This window comes from Ursus maritimus, unplaced genomic scaffold (genome assembly GCF_017311325.1).
Source record: "Ursus maritimus isolate PB19 unplaced genomic scaffold, ASM1731132v1 scaffold_2, whole genome shotgun sequence".
NCBI lineage: Eukaryota > Metazoa > Chordata > Mammalia > Carnivora > Ursidae > Ursus > Ursus maritimus.
Window position 1 is genome coordinate 100,710,758 of NW_024424452.1, and position 26,048 is coordinate 100,736,805.

At 53.5% G+C, this 26,048-nt stretch overlaps 1 protein-coding gene across 1 annotated transcript in view; it reads right to left on the bottom strand.

Moving 5' to 3' along the window:
* Nucleotides 1–26,048, bottom strand: part of CACNA1S (calcium voltage-gated channel subunit alpha1 S) — a 67,871-nt gene that overhangs the window by 31,540 nt on the left and 10,283 nt on the right. The window contains exons 3-16 of the mRNA XM_008685179.2: nt 19,407–19,546; nt 17,293–17,435; nt 16,961–17,113; nt 14,451–14,656; nt 13,000–13,103; nt 10,820–10,965; nt 10,295–10,376; nt 8,217–8,377; nt 5,249–5,288; nt 4,196–4,403; nt 3,120–3,240; nt 2,182–2,296; nt 1,002–1,095; nt 274–343 (exon numbers count right to left, since the gene is read on the bottom strand). Coding sequence (XP_008683401.1) covers nt 274–343; nt 1,002–1,095; nt 2,182–2,296; nt 3,120–3,240; nt 4,196–4,403; nt 5,249–5,288; nt 8,217–8,377; nt 10,295–10,376; nt 10,820–10,965; nt 13,000–13,103; nt 14,451–14,656; nt 16,961–17,113; nt 17,293–17,435; nt 19,407–19,546 — 1,783 coding nt within the window. The remainder of the gene's footprint in view (nt 1–273; nt 344–1,001; nt 1,096–2,181; nt 2,297–3,119; nt 3,241–4,195; nt 4,404–5,248; nt 5,289–8,216; nt 8,378–10,294; nt 10,377–10,819; nt 10,966–12,999; nt 13,104–14,450; nt 14,657–16,960; nt 17,114–17,292; nt 17,436–19,406; nt 19,547–26,048) is intronic.

The following is a 26,048-nucleotide window of genomic DNA, read 5'->3' on the forward strand; positions in this document are numbered from 1 at the left end:
AACTTGGAAATGGAGTCCTCAGCACTGAAAAACGTAATGGGCACTCAATAAATACTAGCTGAATTAAATGAACATAGAACATGTGGTTTTTCTTTCATGCATATTGTAGAGAGAGGCAGGCTGGCAGATGGCATATATCTGTAACTAGGTCAGAAGGGAGGTCTCTGTGTCATGATCCCGTCATGGAAGGGTCCAGGTAGGGGACATGCAAGAGATTGTCCCTGGGGAGAAATCAACCCCAGCATACACCCCAGACAGTCCCAGGACCCTCACCTGGGAAGTCAGCCGAGGGGTAGGGATCCTTTACTTCATTGACATTAGATTCAAATTCATCGATTTTCAGCTGTAGGAAGGAATACAATGAAGATAATGAAAGCAAAAGCTGCAGTTTCCGCTTACTGAGCACTTCCGGGAGGGTTAGTGCGGGCGTTAGCTCAATCCGCCCCACAGCCTGGGGACAGGTAATATCAGGATCATTCCCGTTTTACAAATGAGAAGCCAGGCCCAGAAAGGTCAGACGAGTTGCCAAGACCTCAGCCTGTCTGAGCCTGTGCATGGCACCCCCGGCTTGGTTCTCTGGGGCCCAGCTCCCCAACCCTTTGACTTCTGCTTCCTCAGCTTCCAGAAGGGTTGAGCAGAGCCAGGCTGGAATAAGCAGGAAGTGGTGGGAATCCAGTCTGGGCCTCGCAATGGAGCAGGGGGTGTTAAGGGGGCAGGAGACACTTTGACTGGGGTGGGAAGCTGGGGCTCTGAGGAAGTCTGGTTCCCAGACTGGGGCAACTGAGCCTCTCAGTACCAAGGATTCCTTGTGGGAGAGTAGCCTTTCTCTTTCTCTCCAGTAAAGTAGAGACAGAGGCCCTCACCTGGCTGATAACCAGGCAGATAGCCCTTCTTCACCTCCCTACCCACCCACCAGCACCCTAAGGCATGGGGGTGACCCAGAGGACTTGCAGACTCCCTCCCCATCCTGTCTCTGAAAATACCCCACTTGACATGCTCACCTTGGCGGTGGTAGGGATGCCCTCACCCTTGGGTTTCTGTTCCAGCTTCTTGGCTATAACTGACTTCTCCTCCTCTGACTTGTCTGGGAGACCCCTGAGTTAAAAAACCAAGGAAGCCCACAGTGGAAGCCCAGCTAGAAAGTTCTCAGGGATCTGCTTAGTCTGATGGCATCCTCAGAGGGAACCAGCACCAAGGGCTCTGGGGTGGGGGGAGCTGGGAACAGTGTAGGCTGCCAAAAGGGAAGGGCTATATGCCCAGGCAACTCCTTTCTCTGTGACGAGAGGGCATGCCCAGCTTGGGCCCGTGGCTAAACATGGCTCACTGGTCAGCCACACTCAGTGTTCATTGATGGGTACATAGGTGGAAAGTGGCTTTGCACCTGCTTCATAAAGAATTCACAGTGTGGGAACAAGGTTTGGTCTAAGCTGGGGCTCAACTCTTTGGAGGTATCTGGATTTCATTGTTGGTCTTTCTCTCTTTCTCATCCCATCCTGCCTCTACCAGGAATGGGCATACCATTCCTGCAGGCGTGGGCATTGGAGGAAGCAGGCCTTTGTCTACAGCCACTCAGGAAGGCTCTCCAGCCAGCAGCCTCGGGCACCCGGGAGCTTGTTAGAAATGCAGAACACCAGCCCCACCCCAGACTTCCAGAATCAGAGTCAGTATTTTAACAAGGTCCCCAGGTGATTCATTTGCGGTTAGAATTTAAGAAACACTGTCTGGCAGACCAGTCCTGCTGCTACTCTTAGAGGAGGGTCTCAGGCTAAGGAAAGTTACACAACAAACTCAAAGACAGAACTGTTACAGACGCGAGAAGCCAACCACCACTTCACACGTGACATGCCCAAGGCTCAGCAGAGGGAAATGACTCCCTTCGAGAAGCACAGTGACTCAGTGGCAGGGCTGGTTGAATTCCTAGAATCGCCACCGGGGTCCCCTGGTCCAACCTGCTTGGCTCTGCCATCGCATTTCCAGAGGCCACCTCCAATTCTGCACCCAGGGACACCTCACAGGCTGTCAGCCCTCCCTAGACATGCTGGTTGCAGAAGCCTGCCCACTGGGGCAGGTGTCACTGGGGCCCAGCCCCTGCTCATCAGGCTCCAAGGAGCCACCTGTCCAGAGCTGGGAGGCCTCTGCCAAGCACGCCAGGTCCCTCCCTGCTGGGGATGCAGCACTCACTTGGACATCTTCCTGCGCTTCTTCTCTTCCGCCTTGGCCTTCTGGGCAGAGGTCAGGCTCTCTGCTTCGGCCAGGTTGTCCACGGCGATGGCCAGGAAGACGTTGAGCAGGATATCTGAGGGCATCCAGCTAAGGAGGCTTGGGTTGAGGATGAAAGGGAACCCTCTGGGGTCGGAGTCCCACCCTGCCCATGGGCTGGCAGGACTTAACCCCACTCCCTTGGTGGGCTTGTCAGAGAGCCCCTTGCCAGAGTTACTGCATGGGATGGCATGGGCCCGAGGGCATGGACGAGCCTGGTTGCACAGGGGTGCCCATGATGGGCCTTGAGCACCCCCCCCCCCATTTCCCATCCAGGACTGATCCCAGCTCCCTCCCAGCGCTGTGAGGGGAGCCAGTGAGGCAGTCAGTGAGAGTCATGCTCAGCACACATGAGCTCAAGGAAAACCAGTTCCCTCCCCATCCGCTCTACTCATAATACCAAATTCCATGTGCAGACATCAAAACCCCCTGGCTCTTTCTGCCCCATCCACCCCACCCTCCCATCTGCTTATCTCATTCTCGCTCTGCCTCCTCCCTTGTTCCTCCTTGCCTGCCTCCCAAACCTTTGGACCAGGCCATCCACCATCCTCATGGCCCCACCGCCAAACCTTGTCCTTCCTCCTGCCTGGTCCAGGCTCACCAGCCTCTCTGGGATGAAATCCTCCCACCTATGCCCAGTCACCTCGGTGGTCCTTGAGCTTTCCCGGTGGAAGGAATTATCCTACAGTTTCACCTGCATTTGCTATCTGCTCTGTCCTAGCCCCCCACCCTGCACCAGGAGTCTGGGGGCTCCCTGCCAACTGGAGGGCCTGCTGCCTGGCATGCTTGACCCCCCATTTTCAGACCCTCTCCCATCCCCTCCCTCAGCTCTTTTCTGTACCCTGCTCCCGAAGGGATACAGTTGCCACAGACGAAAAGGATGATGAAATAAGCACACACGAGCACCCCGGGGTAGGACGGCCCGCCGTAGGCCATGATCCCGTTGTACATCATGGAGTTCCAGTCTTCCCCTGTCAGGACCTAGGGGGAGAGGGAGCATGGTGGGGGGGAGCAGAGGGACTCGAGAGTCTTCTGTTGGGAGTGCATGGCCCCAAAGTCCCCTAGACCTTTCCTCTCTTCATCCACGGCCAGGATGAAAGGTCCCTGCTCTCTTCCTGGAACCTCTTCCTTCCAGGAGGTTCAGAAATCTTACTGTTGCCTCTGCAGGGCCAAGGAGTTTGACTGTGGGGTCACCACTTCCCTGTGCTCTGTTCCTAACGCCCAAGCTTAACTGTATGGCACCCACCCGGGCCTCCTGGCAGCCCAGCCTTCGAAACTAGTGTGAAATGTCAAGTGCCTTGTCAGACATGATGCCTGACCAGTCATGGGGTGAACGGAAGAGATGGTGAAGTCGTCTGTAAGACCAGCTGATGGCCACACACTGCCCTTCTCACTAGTGCCAACACGGTGATGTTGCTCGTGACTGCTGGCTTCGACACAGAGAAGCTTCTCGAGAAGGCCACGGCTCTGAAGGCCTCGGGTAAGTCACAGCCGCGCTCCTTTGGAAGGCTCCTGGTGAGCATTGGCTGAGCCATGTCTTCACAGTGAGAAATGGTTGGCATTTCTCTGGGGCTCTTCAGTCTTGTTCGGGGAGAGCTCACTGACTCTGTGCTCAGAGACATGAGCAGAGCATGGGAGAGAAAGCAGGCCCCTGGACTCCATTCATTCAGTATCAGTGATCCCGCTATGGGCCAGCATTCTGCTAGTACCAGGGACAAAGACAAATAGGGCAAATTGGGCACAGCTCCTAGCCTCCGGAGGGTGGGGGAGACAAACAGCAACTATTACAATGGACAGAAGCACAGGGGAAGAGGGGGGCCTGGAGAGGGACCCTGAACTCAAGCCAGCAGATCAGAGAAGCCTTCCTGGAGGAGGGGAAGCCCACCCTGATCTTGAAGGACAAGAAGTGGGATTCAGCCTCCGCAGCACCGCCTACCTGGAAGACGCTGATGAGGGCCTGCGGGAAGTTGTCGAAGTTGCTGCGTCGCACCTCCGTGTCCTCGAAGTCATACCTGCCCCCGAAGAGCTGCATGCCCAGCAGGGCGAAGATGATGATGAAGAGGAAGAGCAGCAGCAGCAGGGAGGCGATAGAGCGGATGGAGTTGAGCAGGGACGCCACCAGGTTGCTCAGAGACGTCCAGTACCTGAGGGCACAGGGTCACAGGTGGGGAGGAGCAGGGCTCCTGCCAGCGCCCCCTCCACGGAGTCCCTGGGGTCTGGCCAGGCTCGGGCAAAGGCTCAGGCCTGAAGGACGCAGAGGAGAAGGGGCGGCCTCCAGGCGGGAGGCCCCCAGATTGATGCTGCCCACCGACTCGTTCTGTCGTTCCAAGCACTTCTCGTGTTTTATCATTTCCTATTCCTTAGTACGACTGCCGGTTAGCTTCCGGTCACGCCACCAGACTGTAGACCCCATGAGGGTAAGGACACTTCTCTGCCATGCACCCGTGCCCCCCCTGTGCCTAGCACAGTCCCCAGCTCGGGCAGGTGCTCAATAAACCCGGGAAACCGATGAGCGCGTCTCTGCTCCCTCACCGTGCTCCCTCCCTCCTTTTTCTTTTTTCTCCCTCCTCATTTCCATCCCCTTTCCCTGCTTCTCCTTTCCTCTCATCTTCTTCTCCTGCCACCCTCTCCCATGCTCTTCTTGCCCTCTTTCCTCCCTCCTCTCCATGCCCCCCCTGCATCCCTGCCCTGCCACGAGAGGGTAACAGGGAAGGGGGTGGAATAAAGGAATGAGGTCGAAAGGGGAAAGTCATTTTTTTCTAGGAGGGAGGGAAGTCCTGGGCAAGGGGCCACACGTGAACTCACCCAGACCCCAGACCATGGGAATGAGGCCTTGCGCACCAGACCAGGCGCGCTGTCCGCTTGCTCCCCTCCATCCCGAGCCGCCCCTGCCCGGTGCTCACTTGGTGATCTGCCCCCCCCTCCCCCCGCCCCGCGCTTGGCCGAGCCCTCCTCCCCCAACACCCACGCTGTGTTTCCAGAACCTCACCCCTTTTCCACTCTCCGAACCCGCACAACCTGGCCACCATCTGCCCGTGGAGGGAACGCTGATGTGAATTTCTCAAAGGCTAAGCCCTACCATGTGTAACACAAGACTTTAATTCCTTTTAATTTCACTTAAGTTAAGTAAGCGCTGCCCCACTCTCATTACTGTACACGTCCTTCTCTCCTGTTGGAGGAGGGGGCCCTCCACCTATCAAAGCCAACCTGTCCACCTATGCTTTGCCTCCCCCGCCCCGACCCCCACCTCACGGAATCCACTGTCAATGATCCCTTTTCTTGCCTGTGTTTAACTGCTCCGTTCAACTGGATTCTTCCATCACCATTTTTAAATGCCCAAGTCTCTCGAATTTTCCCCATAGCTCCTGCCCCAGCTCTCCCCTCCCTATCACAGCCAAACTTCCCAGAGGATCATCTACTTGGATCCCTTCACCCCTTCCCACCCTGCCCTGCCCCACTGGCTCTCTAACTCATACCTAACTGGGTCCACCCAATCACTCCACCAACAAACTCTCTCAGGGTCACCAATGACTTCCAGGTCACTGAATCCAATGAGCATTTTAACCCTCTTTTTCCCTGACCTCCCAGGAGCACTGGACGCTACGGACCAGCCTTGCTTTTTCAAATAGCCCCTTTTCTTAGCTTCTGTGACGCCATATCCTTCTGGATTTCTTCTACTTCTCCTGTTTTTCCCAAGCTTCCTTTGCAGCTGCAGTTTTTACCTAACCATTGGACGCTGACCTTGAGCTGCGCCTTTAGTATACAGTACCCTCCGGTGACCTGGGGATGTCTTCTAAGACTACAGCCTCAATGGCCATCCCTGCCAGTGACTCCCAGATCTCAATTGTTCAACGCAGACCTCCCCACTGAGTTCCAGACCTGTTCTTCCATCTGCCTCTTTGATGTTTCCACTGGGATATCTCAAAGGTACTTCAAGTTCAATGCCCAAGACTAAGTGGGTGAGTACTGCCCATCCTCCCCCACCCCCAAATATACCCAGGCACTGACTGCCTTCCCCATCTCAGAAAGTGGCACTACCATCCATTTATCTGCATAGCCCAGGAACCTCAAATCTCTGACTCCTTTTGGTGGGCAACATTCATGTCTTGTCCACATTCGGGCATTGACGCTGCATTGGCAATGCTTGGCACAGGCAAGGGGCTCTCAAGAAGATTGGGGCAATGAATGCACGCACGTACCCACTCTGTTGCATTTTTCCTATCTCTTTCCCATAGAAAAAGACAGCCTTCTTTTCTAGTTATATTCCTTCCTTTATCTTTGTCAACATTTATACGTAGTGTCTTTTGTACTGTTCTGCTGTCCCAAGCTCCTGGGGCTGATAACTCCTGTTGCTTGTGCTTGAGAACTCTTCCCCAGGGTGGCCCTCTTCCTTACTGGGGGTGCGATTGTTTTGTTGTGAGCTCTTCTTTGGGAAACACTTTTCCCTGCAGGAATTCTGTATGCCTTGGGTTGAGAAGTATCCCTAAAGGGTGGCTCATGTTTACTTCTGCTGGGCCCTGCAGGGGTTTCACTTGCCTGTGACTAGTTTTTTATGTTACTGTGCGAGCTTAGGATCCCTACACCATGTGGAACAGAGCAAATTGGACCCCATACTTACATAGGGCACAGATTGGATTTCAGTTTTTCACCTGAGACGTTTTTCCTTATTCCTAAAGCCTCCAGCAGGGATAAACTTCCACCTTCTTTCCCTGACCCAATGCAGTGAGATTTTTGCTTCCCTCACGTAGGGGCAGCCCTAGGCTCTGCTCTATGCAGGGGGTCAGTGCTGTTCCTCACCTCACCCAGGCTGAGGGCCCTGTCTTCTGTCCCTGCATGGGTATTAAGAACCCAACTGCCACCTTTTAGGGTTTAGCTCTAGGTCTAGAATGTTCCTGGAAATCAATTCATGAGCTCACTGCTCTGGCTTTCAGTGGTTTCTTCATTTCTGCCATCTAGAGACTTCCTTGCCTATCTTTGGAATATTGTTATTATGACTTAGGCAGCATGGCAATGTGTCTGTCGTGGGGAGGGCACTTAGTTTGGTCCACCGCGTTGGGACTGGACTCCCTGTTCTCTTAGCCTCTGCCTTTTCGCAGCTCAGAGCTCCACATGCAGAAGAACATCTACCGCGGGGATGAGGCTGACTTGACTTCCACCAAAGCGAATCTTCCAGAAACTCAGGTCTGATCCTGTTATATTCCTGCTGACAACTTCTCATTAGCTTCCCATCACCTGAAGTTTAAAGTCCCCACATTTTACTCAAGAGTTTAAGGGCCTCTATGCATGAACACCCCTCCTGCTGCTCTCAGCCACACAGGAAGTTCTTCCAGCTCCCTGAGTTCACCATACTGTTCTCTATCTTCACGTCTTGGCACATGCTCTTCCTTCCGTGGGAATCCTCCCCCCCTTGAGTGCTGGGGGGCTCATCTACTTATTCTTTAAGATCTAGGGAGCTCGACAGTCCTTCCCTGTAATCCCTCTCTTGCTACCTCGTATTTGCCTCTATTGTTGCCATCCCTAAATGGACTTGACTTTATTCATGAGCGGCTACTTACCCTCTGGCTAAGTACGCTCCTGGAGGGCGAGAGCAGCATATTCATTCTCTCTGCATCTGAGTTCTTTTTCTATGCCTTACATACAGTATGCATGCAATAACCAGTTGGTGAAAGCTGTTTTGGGAGAATTTGAACTTGGACGCTTGGAGTTCTTGATTGCTGGTAATCCTTATGTTTGGTATCCGAAATGTAATCATTTACCTAGACACCTGGGCTTCCCCATGAGTTGCTGTTATTGCCTCTGGTGATGCCATGAGGGAAAAAAGTACTACCAGCCTACAATTTCTAGAAAACAATGTCAATATCCACCTGAAGTCTTCTGCCAAGCCCGAGGAGCTACTGGCTGGCTTTGGCCATTGGCCACATCTATCCTCCTCCCGGCTTCACTCTGCTTTGTCTCACCTTGCAAGTGGGTCAGCCACAGAGGCTGGTTGTGGTGCTCTGAGGCGATAGACAGGGTGTTGAGGGCCACGACCAGGATCACCAGCCAATAGAAGACTTTGGACTTGATCACATCATGGCACTTCCAGCGAAAGATGCGGTTCCACTGCCTCCAGTGGCGGCTGGGAGAGGAGACACGGGAGGATGGAGGCAAAGAGCTGCTTTCCTCTGAGCTCCCACCTCTCTGGGATTGCTTTCAGACAGACTCCAGCCATACTTCGTCTGATCACCCACTCTCTCCTCCGGCCACACGGGAGACGCTAAGGGCATCAGCTGCGGGGCCAGACTGATTTAAAATCTTGCCTCTTACTAAGCGAAGTTCTTCCTTTTTCAAAGGAGAATAATAACAATGCCAGCCTCAGAGGGAATTAGAGATAATGCTAACACAATGTTTAGCACAGTGCCCGCCATATGACGGGGGCTCCCCACACTGTAATTTTAATTAAAGCACACTGGAGGCCCCATTTCACTCATTATAAAAGCCATTCTGTAATGGATTAATCGTATCTGGTGTTGGTGAGGGTGTGTGGAAAGGGCACTGTCACAGTCACGGCAGTCTTTTTGGAGAACCATTGGGCAGCATTGACCACGGTTTAAAATTATATTCGCTTTGACCCAGCAATTCCATTTCTAGGAATCTGCCTGGTGGAAATGTTCCTATTTATCCACAATGGTTTCTACAGCCCTGTTTGTGTTGCCAAAACCTGCAACGATTAATATTTTATGGCATATTCAGACCGTGGAATACTTTACACCCAAAGATATACCAAAAAAGGTGTGTGAGCCATCCAGCCACGGAAAAGGCATGGAGGAAACTTAAAGATCTATCAGTAAGTGAAAGAAGCCAGTCTGAAAAGGCCATACACTATATGATTCCAAATATACGACGTTCTGGAAAAGGCAAAACTATGGAAACGATAACAGGATCCGTCGTTAGTTGCTGGGTCGGGGGAGGAGGGAGGAGTAGGCGGAGCACAGAAGATTTTTAGGGCAGTGAAAATACTCTGAATGATGTTAGAAGGATGAATCCATGTCATTGTACATTTGCCCAAACTCGCAGAGTGGGCGGCACCAAAAGTGAGCCCCAACGTAAACCACAGCGTTCTGGTGGGAGACGTTGGTTAATGGGTTGTGCACGTGTGGTGGCCGGAGGATATGAGAAATCTCTGTACCTTCTGTTCAATTTTGCCATGAACTTAAAACTGCTCTAAAAAAAATTAAAGTCTTAAAAAAAAGATATGTGTGTATGTATAAAATTGCCCTAAATAGATCATTTTAAGTTGAAAATAAGTTACTAGATACTATGTATATTATATTCATTTATTCATCCAGTATTTGGCAATACCTCCTGTAGGCTGGGTACTGTTCTAGGCTCTGTAGTGACAGCAGTTAACATAAAGAACCCTATCATGTAAAAAGCCAAACAAAACAAAAAACCTGGTGTGTGTGTGTGTGTGTGTGTGTGTGTGTGTGTAAGAGAGATAAAAGCATAGCAAAGGTCTTGGAGGGATACACATCTGTTACCATGGTTACCTCTTTGAAGGGTAGTGGGGACCTTCATCTTTTCTTTGATGTATTTCTCTATTGTTTGACCTTTCAAAATCACAAGGATGTATGAACTTGTAAGAGGAAGCAGCCAACCAAACGCACACATCTTCCTCTTGAGACAAAGGCACTCGAGCCTGGAGCCTCCCCTTGTCTGCAGACTCCTGGGGCGGCCAGCCTCCTTCCTGCAAAGCTCTCAGTGCTACCTCTTTGCAGCTCACACCGTCCCTTTTCCCAAGCAGAGCTTTCCAGGACTAATTACCCCACTCTGATCAGAGGGTAGCAGCCAAATTCTCTCCTTGCCTCCTGGCAGGCTCCCACTTTCTTCCCGAGGTAGCATCTAATTAGGTCATCTGCCGAGTGCCCTGTGGTTGCACTAAGGGACAGGAACATGACTCTAAAGCCCAGTAAATGGGTAGCAGTAAATGGGTTCTAACTCCCTATCTCTGGGAGTTCTGATGCTAGGAAGACTGAGGAGAAGGGGGGAAACTCACACGAACTGGATGATTTTGTTCAGGCCCTCGATTTCATACAGGCTTTCTGTGTCGGAGCCTCCCTCATCCAAAGACAGCTTCCCTGGGAACAGGAGAGAAAGAGTGGACCAGTCTTTCCGGGCCCCTCTGGGCTGGACACACCTAGGCTGGGCACACCTGGGGAAGCGGCCATTGACTGGAGACACCTGTGGCATCTAGGCGGGCCTGGGTCCCTGTGTGCTCCCGGCCCAAGAAAGAGCCCACACCTGCAGGGGGGTGGTTATGGACGGGCGGCATGTACTTCGCACTCCGGGAAGCGCCCTGGGCACACCTGGCTGCCATCATTTCCAGGTGTAAGGCTTTAGGCAAGTCGCTCACCCTCTAAGGGCCTGAGTTCTCTTACCTGCAAGATGGCAACGTTACACCTGCTCCAGGGGCCTCCCACGCAGCAGGAGGTTACCTGACTCAGTGCTCCCAACGGAGGCTGACCGCGAGGGGCAGCTCAGGGGTGGGGAGGGCCTGCCGACCATGCCTTTGGGCCCGAACCTTCTCTCAAGTCCTCAACGTCCATGACCTCGCCCTGCGTGATCCAGCTCATGTAGCCTCGGAGGTCCTCCTCCAGCTGCTGCTTCTCCCGGAGCTTTTGGAAGGTTCCCCTGGACTTGGCCTTCTCCCGCTCCTTAGTGAATTCGCTGCCGTGGAACAGGGGAGACGGGGGAGGGAGGAGAAAAAAGAAAGGGTGTGGGGGAGGATTGAGCTTCCCCAGGACAGAGAGAGCACATTCTGTGGCGGGGTCCGCCCCTGCCTTCTGGCCCAGGTGCCCTTCCAGGTGACGGAGGGGCAGCTCCTCTCACACCCCCTCGCCGTCCCCACCCATGTGGTCCGCCTTTCTCATTGCTCTCTGCTCCTCCCATCTGATATTTCATCCTACCTCGTCTTGGGGTTACCTTGGTTATTAGGGGTTAACGACACGACAGCCCATTGCCCTCACAGAATCAGCCACGGATTCTCACAGTTTCCGCGCTGCCCTGACCTGGAAGCTATCGTAGAAATGTAGCTGTGCTTACAGACCTAAGGCCTGGAGGGAACTCTCCTGAGAGTTCCAGGTGGCAGCACTGGAGGGAAGGGACCTGAGGGCCAGCGAGGGGTCTTCAGACCAGCAGAGGCAGCCCTCGGCCACTCAGCAGGGTGAAGGGGGGGAGCACAGTCATGGGCTTGTGACGTGAGCGCCTCAGCTCTCAGTACCGGCTCCTGGGGTGGGGGGCAGGGCCCCTGTAGCTTTTCGTGCTGTGGATCCTTGCATAGTCCCATGAAACCTATGGGTCCCTCCTCAGAATCATGTCGTAAAATACACAAAATAAGACCATCTCATCACAAAGGAATCGATTATATTAAAATACAGTTACTGAAATATAAAGAAATTGTGATAAAGTACCACATATGTTTTTAACTCATTAAGTAGCAAGGTCTAGTTGCCGACCTAACAACTATTATAGTTTCAAAGTAGTCATGAGTGTAGGCACTGTTTGCAACAATTGTAATGGGACCTGTGGTTTCTACTGGGACAAGTCATAGAGCTAATACCACTACCGTGGCGTGGTGTCTCCACACCTGAAGAAAGGAAACACGAAACTTCAATTAGAGTTGATAAAAAAGAAAGATAAATTTTTCTTATTAAAGTTCATGGACCCCCTGAATTCTGTCTACACAATGCCTGGAGGGAAGCTTCTGGGGTGGGGTGATGGCAACGGGGAAGGGAGCGGACGGTCACTTCTAGGCTGTCCACTGTGGCTCCGGTGGAGCCGTCACAGAGAGAACCTCTCTCATTAACCAACGTGACTGTTGGTACTTAGCGCTCCAAATGTGCTGGATTCCGTTCTAAGTACTTTATATGTATTAACTCATTTAATCTCCCAATGACACTATGAATTTATTCCCATTTGACAGATGTGGACCTGGAGGCACAGAGAGGTTACGTAATTAGGCAAAGGTCACACAGCCACCAAGCAGCAGTGCAAGGACTTAAGCTTGGGCGGTCTAGCTCCAGAGTCTGTGTGCCTCACCTGAAGGCTACACTGACTCCTAACACCAAGCATCAGCTCGTGCACATCCGGGGGCAGGAGGCTGGGATCTCGGGGGCTTCACTCAGAGGGAGTGTGGACGCAGAGGGACAGAGGAAGGAAGGATGGGAGAAGGCTTGAGGAGAAGGGAGAAAAATTAAAAATTAAGGGGCTCCTACCTTTATCTTCTATATCTCCCTTGCTAACCGGGAGCGTGCTTTGGCAACGGGGAGAAGCAAAGGTTCTAATCCACGTCTCCCTGCCTTGTTCCTCCTCCTCGTCTTGTTCCTCTTCCTTCTCTACCCCTACTCTCCTTCTCCCTCTGGCTCTTTTCCTTCTTCTCTCCTCTCCTCCCCCTCCTCCCACCCCAGCTGCCCCTTTTCCCTCTCACCCTCCATCCCTCTTTTCCTCTCCCCCCCTTTTTTTTTAAGATTTTATTCATTTATTCGACAGAGATAGAGACAGCCAGCGAGAGAGGAAACACAAGCAGGGGGAGTGGGAGAGGAAGAAGCAGGCTCATAGTGGAGGAGCCTGATGTGGGGCTCGATCCCGTAACGCCGGGATCACGCCCTGAGCTGAAGGCAGACGCTTAACCACTGTGCCACCCAGGCGCCCCTTCCTCTCCCCTTCTTCCCTCTTCTCCCAGCTGCCTGTGAGCTTCCTTACCCGCTCAGGACACCCAGCACCAGGTTGAGAATGAAGAAGGATCCCAGCAGAATGAGGGTGACAAAATAGATCCAGGGCCACTCGTTCCCGATGGCATCATTGACCTGGTCCAGACAGAAGTGTGAGTCCCATCCACTGACCTGAGGGCTTAGGTCCCCTTCTGGACTCAGGGCACTCATGCTCTACTTGACCCTGGGGGAGAAGGAGAGAGGCCATCTGGGCCCAGTGAGGGGACCTTCTCTCCCCTCCTCCAAAGACCCAGGACCTGGAGTTAGAAGGACTTCTCAAAAGGAGCCTTGCTGATGTCCATTTGGCCCAGACACGACTGAACCATTTCCCGCTCCAGCCATCCACCTCCCTGGCGGGAGTCTCTCAGACACTCTCTCTCCAGTTGGTTTCTTTACAGCTAAGATTTTTCAAAGTAGAAGAGACACTAAGAAGTCTCGGACTGAGCTTGGCCAGCTCCTTCATGAACAAGCTCTGTGACCCTAGACAAGTCACCTAACATCTCTGAGCATTATCCCATCTGTCCACGGGGATGATGATACGCGCTTGCCCCTCATAGACTTGTAGTAGAGGTGAAATAACACATGTGACAGGCCTTTGAAATGTTTGATAATTTGCTCCCATAATAAGAGCTTACAAGAACTATTCGTACTAATCCTTTCTATTTGCAAAGCATCTGACAGTTTGACAACCTTTCCTTCGACAGGCAGGGTCACGTTGTGGTTAAGAGTTCTGGGATCGGAGCCAGATGGATGAGAGTTCAATTCTTGGATCTATTGCTCACCGGCTCCATAACTGCGGGCAAGTTACTGAATCTCTCTGAGCCTCAGTTTACTCATCTGTAAAGTGGGAAAAATGCCTTCCATGGTTGGAGGATTAAATAAGAAATGCAACCTAGCTCTGGATAATAGCAAACAAATATATTCCAACAAGAAAACTAAAATGGCATTGACCATGTTGCTGGCACTGCTGTAATTCAGTTTATCTGCCTAGTAACCATCATAACTACCCTATGATGTAGGTAGTATTTTTATTTTCTAGACGAGGAAACTGATACCTACTAATATTGATATCGGAAAATAGCCTTGCCCAGGGGCAAAAAGAGACTCAAGGGCCTTCATCCCTCGGGAAATCTGACATCCTAGGTCATCAGGAAAGAGGCACTCGTGGGCAGGCTTTGGTAAAAGTTGGAGATCGAGACCAGAACCCATGGATTCCTGGTTTCCGTTCCTCAGCCCCTTCTTAGGTCCTGCACAGACAGGTTGTACCTCGGGGACTGCTGCTGAGACACACACACAGCTAGGGACAAGAAGGGGGCCATGCCCCCTGTGTAGGCTTCCCAGGGAGGGGTGAGAAGGACTAGAGGACACCATCAGGCCCCACCTCCTCCCCTGGTGAGCCTGTGGATGAAGGGCGGGGGCTCTGCCTCCGTGGGGCCGACCCACCCAGTAGAGGACATCGGTCCACCCCTCCATGGTGATGCACTGGTACACGGTGAGCATGGAGAAGCCGAAGTTGTCAAAGTGGGTGATGCCATGGTTGGGCCCCGGCCAGCCACCCCGACACTCGCTGCCATTGATGGTGCATGGACGCCCAGAGCCCGTCCTGGCGCAGGGCGAGGGCTTCTCGTTCTCCACGGTGGCCACGATATCTGATGGCAGAAGGCAGTGTGAGCATCAGATAAGAGGCGTAGGTGGACAAGAATGAGAGAAGAGTAGTCTGCAATCACTGAGGAATACGTCTAGAACACACTCAGCTGGAAGCGCGAAGGAGTGCTCCCCGGGGAGCATATGGCGCTGGAGGAGGAGGACTGCTTGGGGCCACGGGCCTGCAGCGGGTATCTACATGCCTGTAGATACCAGCAGGGACGGTATCTCAGGCCCCAGGGGCTCATTGGAGGCTTGGCTTCGAGGATTGCTTTCCTAGGAAGTGCCACCTATTACGTTCGCAGGCGTAACGTGAACGTCATGTCTACCCACAGAGCTTTAAAAAAGGAGGCAGCTGTGTGGCTGGGGTGGAGGTGTGGGGTGGGGCCACCATGTTCTGACTTGAGTTCTTTCTGGGAGCTGACATGGAGATGTCCCAGCGGGACTGAGATGAGCTGCACGAGACGTGAAGCTCTAGGGGTGGGGGTTGGCTCTTAGCAGCCGTTCCCAACAGGCTGCAGTCCCCTCCGTGTCCCTGGATGGTGCTCTTCTTGTCTCTAAAATCCTTCAGTTTGGATGACATCCTGGATCCCCTTTTATCTCAGGATGTTTTAGTCTCCTATTGTGATCAGAGATTCAATTAGCTCATCAGAGCTGGAATGCCTGACCTTACCCATATTGACCATGTTGGCTCAGTCTTCTGGAGATGGGAGAGGAGAACACTGATGAGTTCTGAGCTCTGAGTAGGTCCCTGACCCCTCAAGTCAGGCAGCTCCCATCCCAGAAAGGTTCTTGAGCACTGCTGGCCAACACTGGTCAAGAACTCATGAGAACACCAGATGAGACCTCCAAGTTTGGTTTGAAGGTTGTAATAGAAAGCCTCCTCCTCTCTGCCTGGATAATGCTCATTATAGGACATTGATTTTTACAGGAATAGGAAGAGGCCGAACCGGGAGGGGACTAGGAATGGAACCACCAAAAGCTCTATCAGAGTTCACCATCTTGACTTGCATTTGGACCTTGTGTTGCCTGTCTCTTTGTCAGTGGGCCTGGGGAAGTGAGGAGTCTCCTGAGACACTGTAGATCTTGGCGGTCTTGTCCATCCTGGACTATTCTGGTGAGTTAGATTCTGGGCTTTTGGTGGGAGGGATTGTCCTAATAGAAGTCATCTCTTTCTTGTGCCGCGTCCAGTTCCTGTGGACCCTGGTAGAAGCTAGGCTCCGACCGAGACAGACGGACACTGCCAGCACCGAGTCTTGGAGAGTGGAACCCACACCGTTTCAGGGACAGGGAGCCTGATGCAGGACTCAATCCCAGGACCCTGGGATCATGACCTGAGCCTAAGGCAGACGCTTAACTGACTGAGCCACCCAGGTGCCCCAGGTCAAAATTATTCTTGTAAGAATGCCAAGACATTATTTCATCTCCCTATCTTTCAACGAATGCAGAGTGGAGTTTTCTCTACATGACGTGTGATTTCACAACAGACTGAACACAAAAGTAGCTGTGAGAATCCAGGAGATTCTTTCAGGCCAAGGCATTAAAGAGTTTTAGACAAGATGTAAGACAGGACCTTTCTTCTCACTAAATGTTCTTGGTTTGGGAAAATATAGTTATTTTTCATAAGATATATATGTTCATAAGTAATGGGCTTATCACTGTTCTTTTAAAATGATTACTGAATTAATATTACGACATTTTCCTCATTTTCTTATCGATGAATATCAATGAATATCAATGCATAAAATCTGTATCAACAACAGCTCTTTGGGGTCCTTAATAATTTTTAAGAGCATAAAGAGTCCTGGGGCAAACAGTTTGGGAACAGCTGGTTTGGAAGCCTTGGCTCAAGTTCATTCGGGCCTCAAGATATGTTATCTCTGATGACCCTACAAATGGCCCTTCGGCTCTCGGGTGCTTTCTTGAGATCCCCTGCAAACACGGCTCTGCGGGCCCCTGCTCTGAGGGGCTGCTCAGATTAAAGCTAAAACAATGGCTGCAAAGAAAAGTACAAATAGAAATTCAGGCTTGTCCTGAGGCTGCATCTCAATCCATAGCTGGCCCAGAAAGCCCAAAGCTACCACACTGATCTGGGGTGGGAGTGCGTTGGAGCGCGCTGTGGCCCAGGCCTCGGCCCACTTGCCCTGATCACTGACCCTGTCCTTCCTCCAATTTCCCTTGTCCATTCCTCAGGGTAACAGGTGTGGGAAGCAATAACCGAGTTCCGGGGGTTCTTCACGGCTGAGGTGGCTGTCCCTTCTGAGTTGCGCTAGGGCCACTCCCACCTCCCCAGTCCCCTGGGAGCTCACCTGTCCCAATGAAGTAGCAGGTCTTATGCATCTTGCCCTTGAAGAGCTCCAGCCCGATGATGGCATAGATGATGACCATGAAGAGGACGAGCAGGGCGATGTGGAACAGGGGCAGCATGGCCTTGAAGATGGAATTGAGGACCACCTGCAGGCCTGCAGAGGGTGAGAAGGGAGGAGAAAAGGGGGGTCATCTCCCCTCTTGGGCTCCTGGCCCTCCCTCTCTCTATATCCTGGGAAGCCTCTGGGACACCAAGGTAGGGGGGGACCCAGAGCCGGGCAGGGGAACGGGTTGGGAGAGGAGGAAGGGTGTCCGCAGGGGCACTGGCACCCACTCGGCACCCCTGACACCAGCCGGAGGGGTCTGAGCACGCGGAAGGCTCTCAGGGCCTTGACGTCCAGACCAGCCCCTTTGCTGCTCATCGGGGCTGTGTTGCTTTGGATGACATTAACCTGTTCCAGAATCACGGTGAAAACCCTAGAATGGAGAAGAGGGAGAGAAGAGGGTCCTGTGGTCAGATAAGCCCCTGTTCCATGGCTCTGGGACCCCGTATCCCATCTGTGCTCAGGGGATCTGCGGAAAGGCCTAAGGGAGAGGTGACAACACCCATCAACCGCTAACCGGGATCTGGGGATGCCTGTCTGGAAAATTTTATTAGAAAACATTCTGAGGGGGCACCTGGGTGGCACAGCGGTTAAGAGTCTGCCTTCGGCTCAGGGCGTGATCCCGGCGTTATGGGATCGAGCCCCACATCAGGCTCTTCTGCTATGAGCCTGCTTCTTTCTCTCCCACTCCCCCTGCTTGTGTTCCCTCTCTCGCTGGCTGTCTCTATCTCTGTCGAATAAATAAATAAAATCTTTAAAAAAAAAAAAAGAAAACATTCTGAGGCCAGGAAAAGAGTACAGGATCCATCTGAGATGCCTACTTGGGCGCCGAAGGGGGTTGAGGTCCATGGGCCACAGGCACTCATGGTCCCCAGCCTGGGAGCTGAGTGCACCCCACGGTGGGCTAAAGGTCAGCAGCAGCGGTGCCCTCCGTGGGGACCCAGAGGAGAAAGCCGGAAGCTAGGTCTCCCCGGGAGCGTTCCCCACGCTGCACTTCCCGACAATGCCCTTTGATTTTCTTCCCTGCTCGTCTGTTCCTCCTCTCGATTTACTCAAAATCTTGTTATCCTTTGAAGTCCATCTCCAACCCTTCTTTATGAATCCTCCCTTTGACAACGAACCCCTGGGACACTCTGCCGTGTCGAACAATGGCGCACTGTGTGGTATTGTTTTCCGACACTCTATTATTCCGTGGACGTCCGTCTTGGCCTCCCACCAAGGCAGCCCAATTAAGAGTAGAGGCTGATGCACGGAATTCTGTGTCCCCAGGGTGCCTAACGCAGCACAGCGTAATTAGTAAATAGTCAACATCACGTTTATTGAATTGAAAGGCAGCGTTGTGGTTAAATAATAGCCTCTGGAGCCAAGATCGTCTTGGTTTGCATCCTGGCACTGCCGCTGGCCAGCTCTGTGACCGAGGGCCGGTTGCTTGACCTCTCTGAGCCTTAGCCTCCTTAAATGGGAAACCTGAGATGCTCGAAGACCCTAAATGAGATGTTACACGTCAAACACATAGTAAGGGCTTGATAAATGCTCCTGTTACAATGGGGGTTGTTACGTATGGACTGAATGGTGTGCCCCCTTAATTCGTATATTGAAGCCCTAACCTTCAGTACCTCAGAATGCGGCTTTATTTGGAGACAGGGCCTTTTTAAAGAGTTAAGTTAAATGAGTCTATGAGGGTCGACCCCAATGTAGTCTCACTGGTGTTGTTGGAAGAAGAGGAAATCTGGACACGTAAAGAGGCCCCCGGGGGAGCGCGCACAGAGAGGAAAGACCACGTGCTCCCAGGGAGGAGGGGGCCATCCACAGTCCCAGGCCACAGGAGAAACCAAACCCGGTAACACCTTCATCTCCGACCTCCAGCCTCCAGAACTGTGAGAAAACAAATCGCTGTTGCGTGACCCCCCCACCCCCGTCTGTGGGACTTCGTCACGGCCGCCCTAGCCGACGCGTACAGGTTCCTAAATGTCCATCTTTGGAACCCAAATAACAGGTACTTAGTATAGGAGCATGGAAGAAATGAATAGATGATAAAGGTTGAGAAATTATAAATATCCAGAAACTGCTGACACCACGTACGCCATTTCCAGTTGTGCGTGATGCGAGAAGAATAAAGGAACGTAGAGTGCCTAGCTGGGGAAGGGGTGTGAGCTGGCGGGGCCATGCTTCACCCTCCCCCAACACTGGCCGCATCTCTGCTCGGGCTGGGCTTCCAGAGGCTGCCCCATGGCACAGTGCTGGGGTTCCATCCTGCCTCTGGGATGCTGGTGGTGGTGGTGGGCACAGTGGCCTCAGAGAGCCCCCCGACCTCAAACCCCAACCCCCCACACTGGGGCCTCACCCCAGGAAGACAATGATGAAGTCTAGCACATTCCAGCCGCTGCGCAGATAGGCATCCTGGTGGAATAGGAAGCCGTAGGCAATGATCTTCATGGTGGCTTCAATCGAGAAAACAATGAGGAAGAAATACTCCAGTTTCTCCTGTGGAAGCAAACAGAGTCACAACACTCTTCTGTGCATCCTGAATGCGCCCTTGAGCCACCCTGACTCTTCCCCTCCAAGGATACTGTTCCTCAGATGCCCCGGCCTCAGGACATTTGCCTCTGCCTGGAATTCCTCGACCCCCATCCCCCACATCACCACCATACATCCTCACACTGCCAGCTCCCTCCCTTCCTACAGGTCTTTACTCAAAAGTCATCCCTCACCCTGGCCTTTCCTGGACAACAAGTACCTCTGACATTTTCTGTTCCTCTTGTCTTTTTTAGTTTGTCTTCTTAGCACTTTTTCCTAGCTAAAAATACCCTCTATATTTTTATCTTGTTCATTTCCTATCTCACCCACTTCAATACAAACTCCATAAAGTGTGAGGATTTTTGTTCATTTCTTTCATTACACTTCTTCCCGGGCCTAGAATTGGAGGAATAAATGGATGGTCTGGACAGCCCTTAAAGGGAAGGCCTCCAGGCAGTTTCTGGTTTGGGCATCTTTCTTCTCGCACCATCCTGAGGACCGATGGTGGGCGCGGCGGCGGTGGGGGGGTGGGGAGCGTTTCTCAGGACCCCAGATGGCCCTCTCTGGCGGATCCTACCAGGGTCTGATTTTTCTGTAACCTCCCCTGCGTGTCCTGCCGCCCCACACCAGCTGTCTGTGGGCGGCCACTTAAAGGGCACCCCCGCTGTCACTCAGGGTGAGGGGAACGGGCACACTGGGTAGGAAGGAGGCCCTGCGGGTAAGAGGTGGAGGTCTGAGTTCAGCGCCGCCCTCCAGAAGGCCTTGCTGACCCCTCCGGTTTCTGCTCCTGGAGCCTGATCCTCTGATCCTCTCAGTGACCCCATCCTGGGCCCGGGCACCCATCCCCCTCCTCGGGGCCCAGGAGAGCTATTTCTAAACGAGAAGGCAGAGTCGCTTCTGCCAAGACTCTGGGCTGAAGCTGCTCTCCTTGCAGCCGTCCAAACCCTGGTCTGGGGGCTTCCAAGAGCCCTGTGCCCCACCCCTCCGGGGCTCCCCAGATAAGCACAGTCTCCCGAGGGGGTGTCCACCCAGCCCACCGCTGGTGGGACTGGCAGCACAGCATGGCCCCGGGAGGCATGTAGAGAGAAGCTGGCTGGCCCTCTGGAGCTGACCAATGAGGGGGGCTGTGCCTCACCCCAAGCCTGCTCTTACCATTAGTCACCAACACCCACCCCCAGGAAAGCACTCCCCCCACCAGAGCTTCTCCATCAGCACACTATGGAGGCATAACTCATACTATGAATTCAAAGTTCCTTCCTTCTGGATGGAGCCAGGTCAGGAGACGAGCCACCCTATTAATGATTTGGAAGAGAATTTATTTTTACTTCCAAGTGGTAAGTGTGGGAAGCAAGGGAAGAGGTTGCCGAATGGCCCGTTGGTATGGATATGGTCCTAGGGGCCTCCCACCTTGTCATTCAGAGATTTTTCCTGAGAGTGTAATTTCCCCTTCTATAGAGAGAGAAAAACTGAGGCACAAAGGGACTGAGCCTACTTTCCTTAACCTCACCCCTAATTCCTCCCACCAGTTTGTAATCCCAAAGCTTCCTTCTCTTTCCAGAGAATGTATGTTTAAATGCAAACCATCCTACTAGCGGCCCTGTTTTGCTTTGCTTGTTTGTTTTAAGATTTATTTATTTATTTGTGAGAGAGAGAGAAAGTGAGCATGAGCAGGGCGAGGGGCAGAGGGAGAGGGAGAGAATCCTCAAGCCAACTCCCCGCTGAGTGAGGAGCCTGCCTGCCATGGGGCTCAATCGCAAGACCTGGGGTCAGGATCATGACCTGAGCCAAAGCCAAGAGTCGGACGCTTGAACGACTGAGCCGCCCAGGCGCCCCAGTGGGCTCTTCATAGGAATTGTGTTTAACTGAACATGAGGTGGGAATCATGGGCCACCTCTCTCCCTGAAGAGCAGCAAAGGGCAGTCTGGCCAGCTCCCTGCTGAGGTGGAGTGGGGGGCGAGCATGCGGGGGCTCCTTGGAATGGGCTGGGTCCTTCCGTTCCTGTGCCGGGCAGGCTTCCTGGGAGTCAGGCACGCTGGCGAGGGAAGGGTGTAGGGAGGAGGGTGAAGTCAAGTCAGCATTTACATTTTTAAGTGGCTGCAACCCCAGGGGCAAGACAGTTGAAGTGGGGTTGAGGGGAGGGAAAACAGGGCCCAAAATAGGCAAAGTGCTCACAGGCTGGGCGGCCAGCCACGTCCACCGGAGAGCTGCCCGCACCTGCCACTGCCTGTCCAGCCGCCGCCAGACCCTGAGGCTGCTGGTCGAGGGCCGCGGGCCTCACACGGGGTCACTCGGCTTCCACAGCCTGTTGGCTCCGAGGCGCAGCTCTCCCTACGGCAGCCCCGGCCCGGTCCTGGAGCACCTGGGCCTCTAATGTGCTTCCACAGGAGCCCCGTGTGTGCACGTAACCGGGGCCTCAGCCAGGAGGAGACGCAGGCAGGATATGTCCCTTCTTGAGTTTTGGGACAGTGCTATCCGTGTCACACTGGGTTGCCCCGTGGCCCCGCCAGCCGGGGCTCAGTCTCACAGAGGAGTGACGCACATTCCAGCCACCGATATTTATTCAATGCCGGCCGGGAGGCAGCAGGCAAGGCCCGGCTCGCTTTCCCTAAGATCAAAGTCATCGACCTTCCCTAAACCCCCCAGGCCCCTTCAGCACCCCCTTGAGAGGCCGCCAACGCAGGGGGGGAGGCAGCAGGATGCGGCATATAGTTTCCCATCAGCCCCGTTCCTGTGGACAAGCTCCCAACCTCTGTGAATCTCGGCTTCCTCACTTGTAAAACTGAGATGAGCCCACTACCCGGGAGGGTCACTGTGAGGGATAAACGGCATCCTGCAGGGAAGGGCCTACAATGGCCTCGCAAGTTCCAAACACTCAGCAAATCACAGCTATTCTGATGAGAGACCTGGGCCCCTCGTGGATGTCTGTTCTCTGCGTCCGCCCTGTTCTCGCGGTTTCCGCAGAACTGTTGTCTGAGGTCATGTCTGCGGGTGGCTCACCCAGTCTTGGCTCTGTCCCACCTTGAATTCAACATGCTTAAAGCTGAGCTCCTCGTGCCCCTGAACTTGCTCTCCCTCCTTTGTCCCTGTCTCAGTCAATGGCACCGAGATGCCCAAGCCGGGAACCCAGGGTCCTTCTGGGCCCTTCCCATCACGCTTCCCTGGATCCCAACACCCACCAAGTCCAGACCTTTTATTTCCTGACGGTTCTGGATCCATCTCCTCCCTGCTCCTGCACAGCTCTGGTCTTGCTTGCTCTCCCAGCTTGCCCAGCCTGCTGCCCTCTGCCACCCTGGTCCCCTCTCTACAGAGATCTGACCAGCCGCCGGCCTGCATTCTCCAACGGCCCCAGACTGCTTCCCAGAAAAAATGCAAATGAATTCCCGTGGCATGCAAGGCCCTCCATGACACGAGCCCTGCTGACCCCCTGGCTCACCCGTGGCCTGCTCGCTCCCCACTAGTCACGTGGAATGACATTCAGGTCCCCTAGCTCTCCTCAGCTTCCGTGGGTTTGCTTACGGCAGCCCCTCACCTGCGACCTGTCACCCAAGCAAGGCCTGTGATCTAAGAAGGTCCTTCTGACCCCGCACAAGGAGAGTAAGTCCTGAGTGTCCTCACCTCCCCTGTAACACTATGCTGTTCTTCACTGCCTTTCACCAGACCGCAGCCCTCTTGAGACTGTGTGTTCTCCACTGTGGATTCTCCAAGGTTTTTCTGCCGCGTAGACCGGAGAGATGTCCTTTCCCCCCTCAGGAGTGGTATTCAGGTATAGGGGCAAGGATCTCCCCGCGCAGAAGGGAGTCTCTGGTGGTGGTGGGTGGGGGAGGTTTTGGGGTTGGACCCCCACCCCCACCAGGGTTTCTGATTCCCTGCCTCTACAAGTATGTGCTCCCCCCTACCCAGATGAAAATGTGCTGAGCTCAGGGCTTTACCCCTGCTGTTCCCTGCCCGAAATGTTCTTCCCAGATAACCTCTTGACTTTCTGCCTCTTTCTTTTGGATCCTAATTCGAATGCCGCCGTATCACCGAGGTGCACCTGATGCCCCTCGCCCCCCGCCCCTCTCTATCTCCTTATCCTGCTCTGTTTTCCTTTTTAGCAAGGATCATCACATAGTGCACCATATAACTCTTTCTCTCTTTTAACTCTTTCCCTCGGCCTGAATAGACGTTCCATGAGAGCGGGGCCTTGGCTTTGGCCACTGCTGGGCCACCTGCATCTAGAACAGTACCCGTCACACCAATCTTTGTGATCACAGGAATGAGCCAGTGTCCTTAGTGCACTGTTTCTCCAGGTCCAGGCTGGAGACTGGGGCTGTCCACAAACGGCTGGTATTGCGGAGAAAAGTCCAGCCGCGGAGAACAAGCACTTGGAAATCGTTACAGCCCTTCGCCCCAGCCTCCCAGCACGTGGGCGGACTACAGGCTCAGTCTGGACTGGGGGAGTCTCACAGGGCACGCGGTGAGGTGGTCCCACGAAGCAGGACCCCCTGCCAGTCCACAGCGGACGGCAAATCGGAAGCAACAAACGGGTCTTTCCCCACAAATCATCTGAGAATCTCTGCTCTAGAGCAAACCGTGCTGCCTGGCACAGAGCAAGTGCTCAAGAAATGTTTGTTGAATGAATGAAAAAAAACAATAAAAAATCACCCTTTCTCCTGCAGCATAATTTAAAGGGAGGTGCTGATATTGCATTTATAAGGAGAAATACATGTTTGGTCTTCATCCCTGCTAATGGCACAGAGCTTCTAAAGCACTTGGGATTTCCTAAGTGATGAGAATGACAAAGGGGTCTTTTGTTATGTTAATGAGTGATGGCCTGTGGAACCCACCTAAGGTTGGGGACTGGTCACCAGAGGAGTCAACCATGTAATTAGAAGGTTGGAACTTTCAGTCCCACCCCCTTCACCTCCAGGGAGGGGAAAGGGGCTAAAGGTTGAATCCATCACCAATGGGCAATGATTTAATCCATCGTGCCTACATCATAAAGTCTCCACGAAAACCCCGAAGGACAGGGTTCAGAGTTTCTGGGTTGGTGAACGATGGAGATGCAGGGAGAGTGGAGCCCTCAGGAAGCATGGAAGCTTCGTGCCCTTTTCCCCCATACCTTGAGGGCAAGGTATACATCTCTTCCATCTGCCTGTTCCTGAGTTACATCCTTTTATAATGAGCCAGTGATCTGGCAGGTAAAATGTTGCTCTGTGTTCTGTGAGCCACTCTAGCAAACCAATCAAACCGAAGGAGAGGGTCATCGGAACCTCCCAGCCACAGCCTGTCAGTCAGAGCACAGAAAACAACCTGGACTTGCTGTTGGCTTCTGAAGTTGGGGGTGGCAGTGTCTGTCTTGTAGGATGAGCCCTTAACCTGTGAGATCTGACGTTCCATCCAGGGAGACAGCAACAGAATTTATTCGAATTGTCGGACACCCAGCTGGCGTGAGAGCGTTGCTTGGTGGTGTGGGGAAACCCCCCATATATGCATTGGGATTGGGTATAGAATCAAGACAGGTGTAGCTTTGGGGTCTCTGTTCCTAAGAAGGGACACTACATGCCAGGCTCTGAAACGGGGAGTTACCTCTGATCCCCTGACCCTCCCGACCCCCTGGCAGGACTGTGAGCCAGTCTGACTTCATGAGATGAGCTTTCTTACCAGCTTCCTTCAAGGGCCTTCACTGCCACATGTCCCTTTCAGGGAGTTCTTGTCTCTCCACAGACAGACCTCTAACCGGGGCTTCCAGGGGCCCCTCTTGGCCGGAGGTAGGGCTGGCGTATGGCTCTGACCCACGGGCCTCGCACCTGCTCCTGGGGGTGTTAGAGCTGAAAAAGGCAGAGCTCAGACTGCACCCCCCTCACCCTCCCACTGCCTCTATTTTCAGGCTGTCTTGCAGCCGTAAGGGTCAGCCAGTCATGCCGCAGGGACTACTCCTCCCCCTGGCATGTCCTGGGCGTTGAGGGAAGATGGCGGGAGCTGGCTGGTCCCTGTCTGGGACCACAGAGGCAGCTGTTACCACACCCTCTTCCTCCTCATCCCCACCCCAACACTGGGGCTGCAGGAAGACCGGACTGGGCTCCAGTCTCCCAGGCTCCCGGCGGCCCCCTCGGAGGGCTCAGAAAGAACCATAACAGCCTACAGCAGAGCTGATAGAGAAGCCAGAATGGCCCAGCCAAAGGGCTCCCTGGGAAGGAGGCCTGCCACAGCTTTGCCCTCCCCGTCACCTGGGCCTGAGTCTCCTTCCTTCGGGTCAACCCTTGTGACCAGCTGGGATTTGAATCCTCCTGGCGGGAGGGCACTCCTTCATATTGGTTGTTAAGTCTTTAAGGCACATCTGCTTCAAGGAGCCAAAGTGAGTTTGGCTGGGCGAGAGGGCGCCCAGGGTGCTTGGAGAGGGCTCAGGCTCATGGGGCCGGGCTCCGTACGGGCATCCCCACACAGCCCGTCACGCTTACGGGCCTCACAGCCAGTGTTCGAAGCAGGC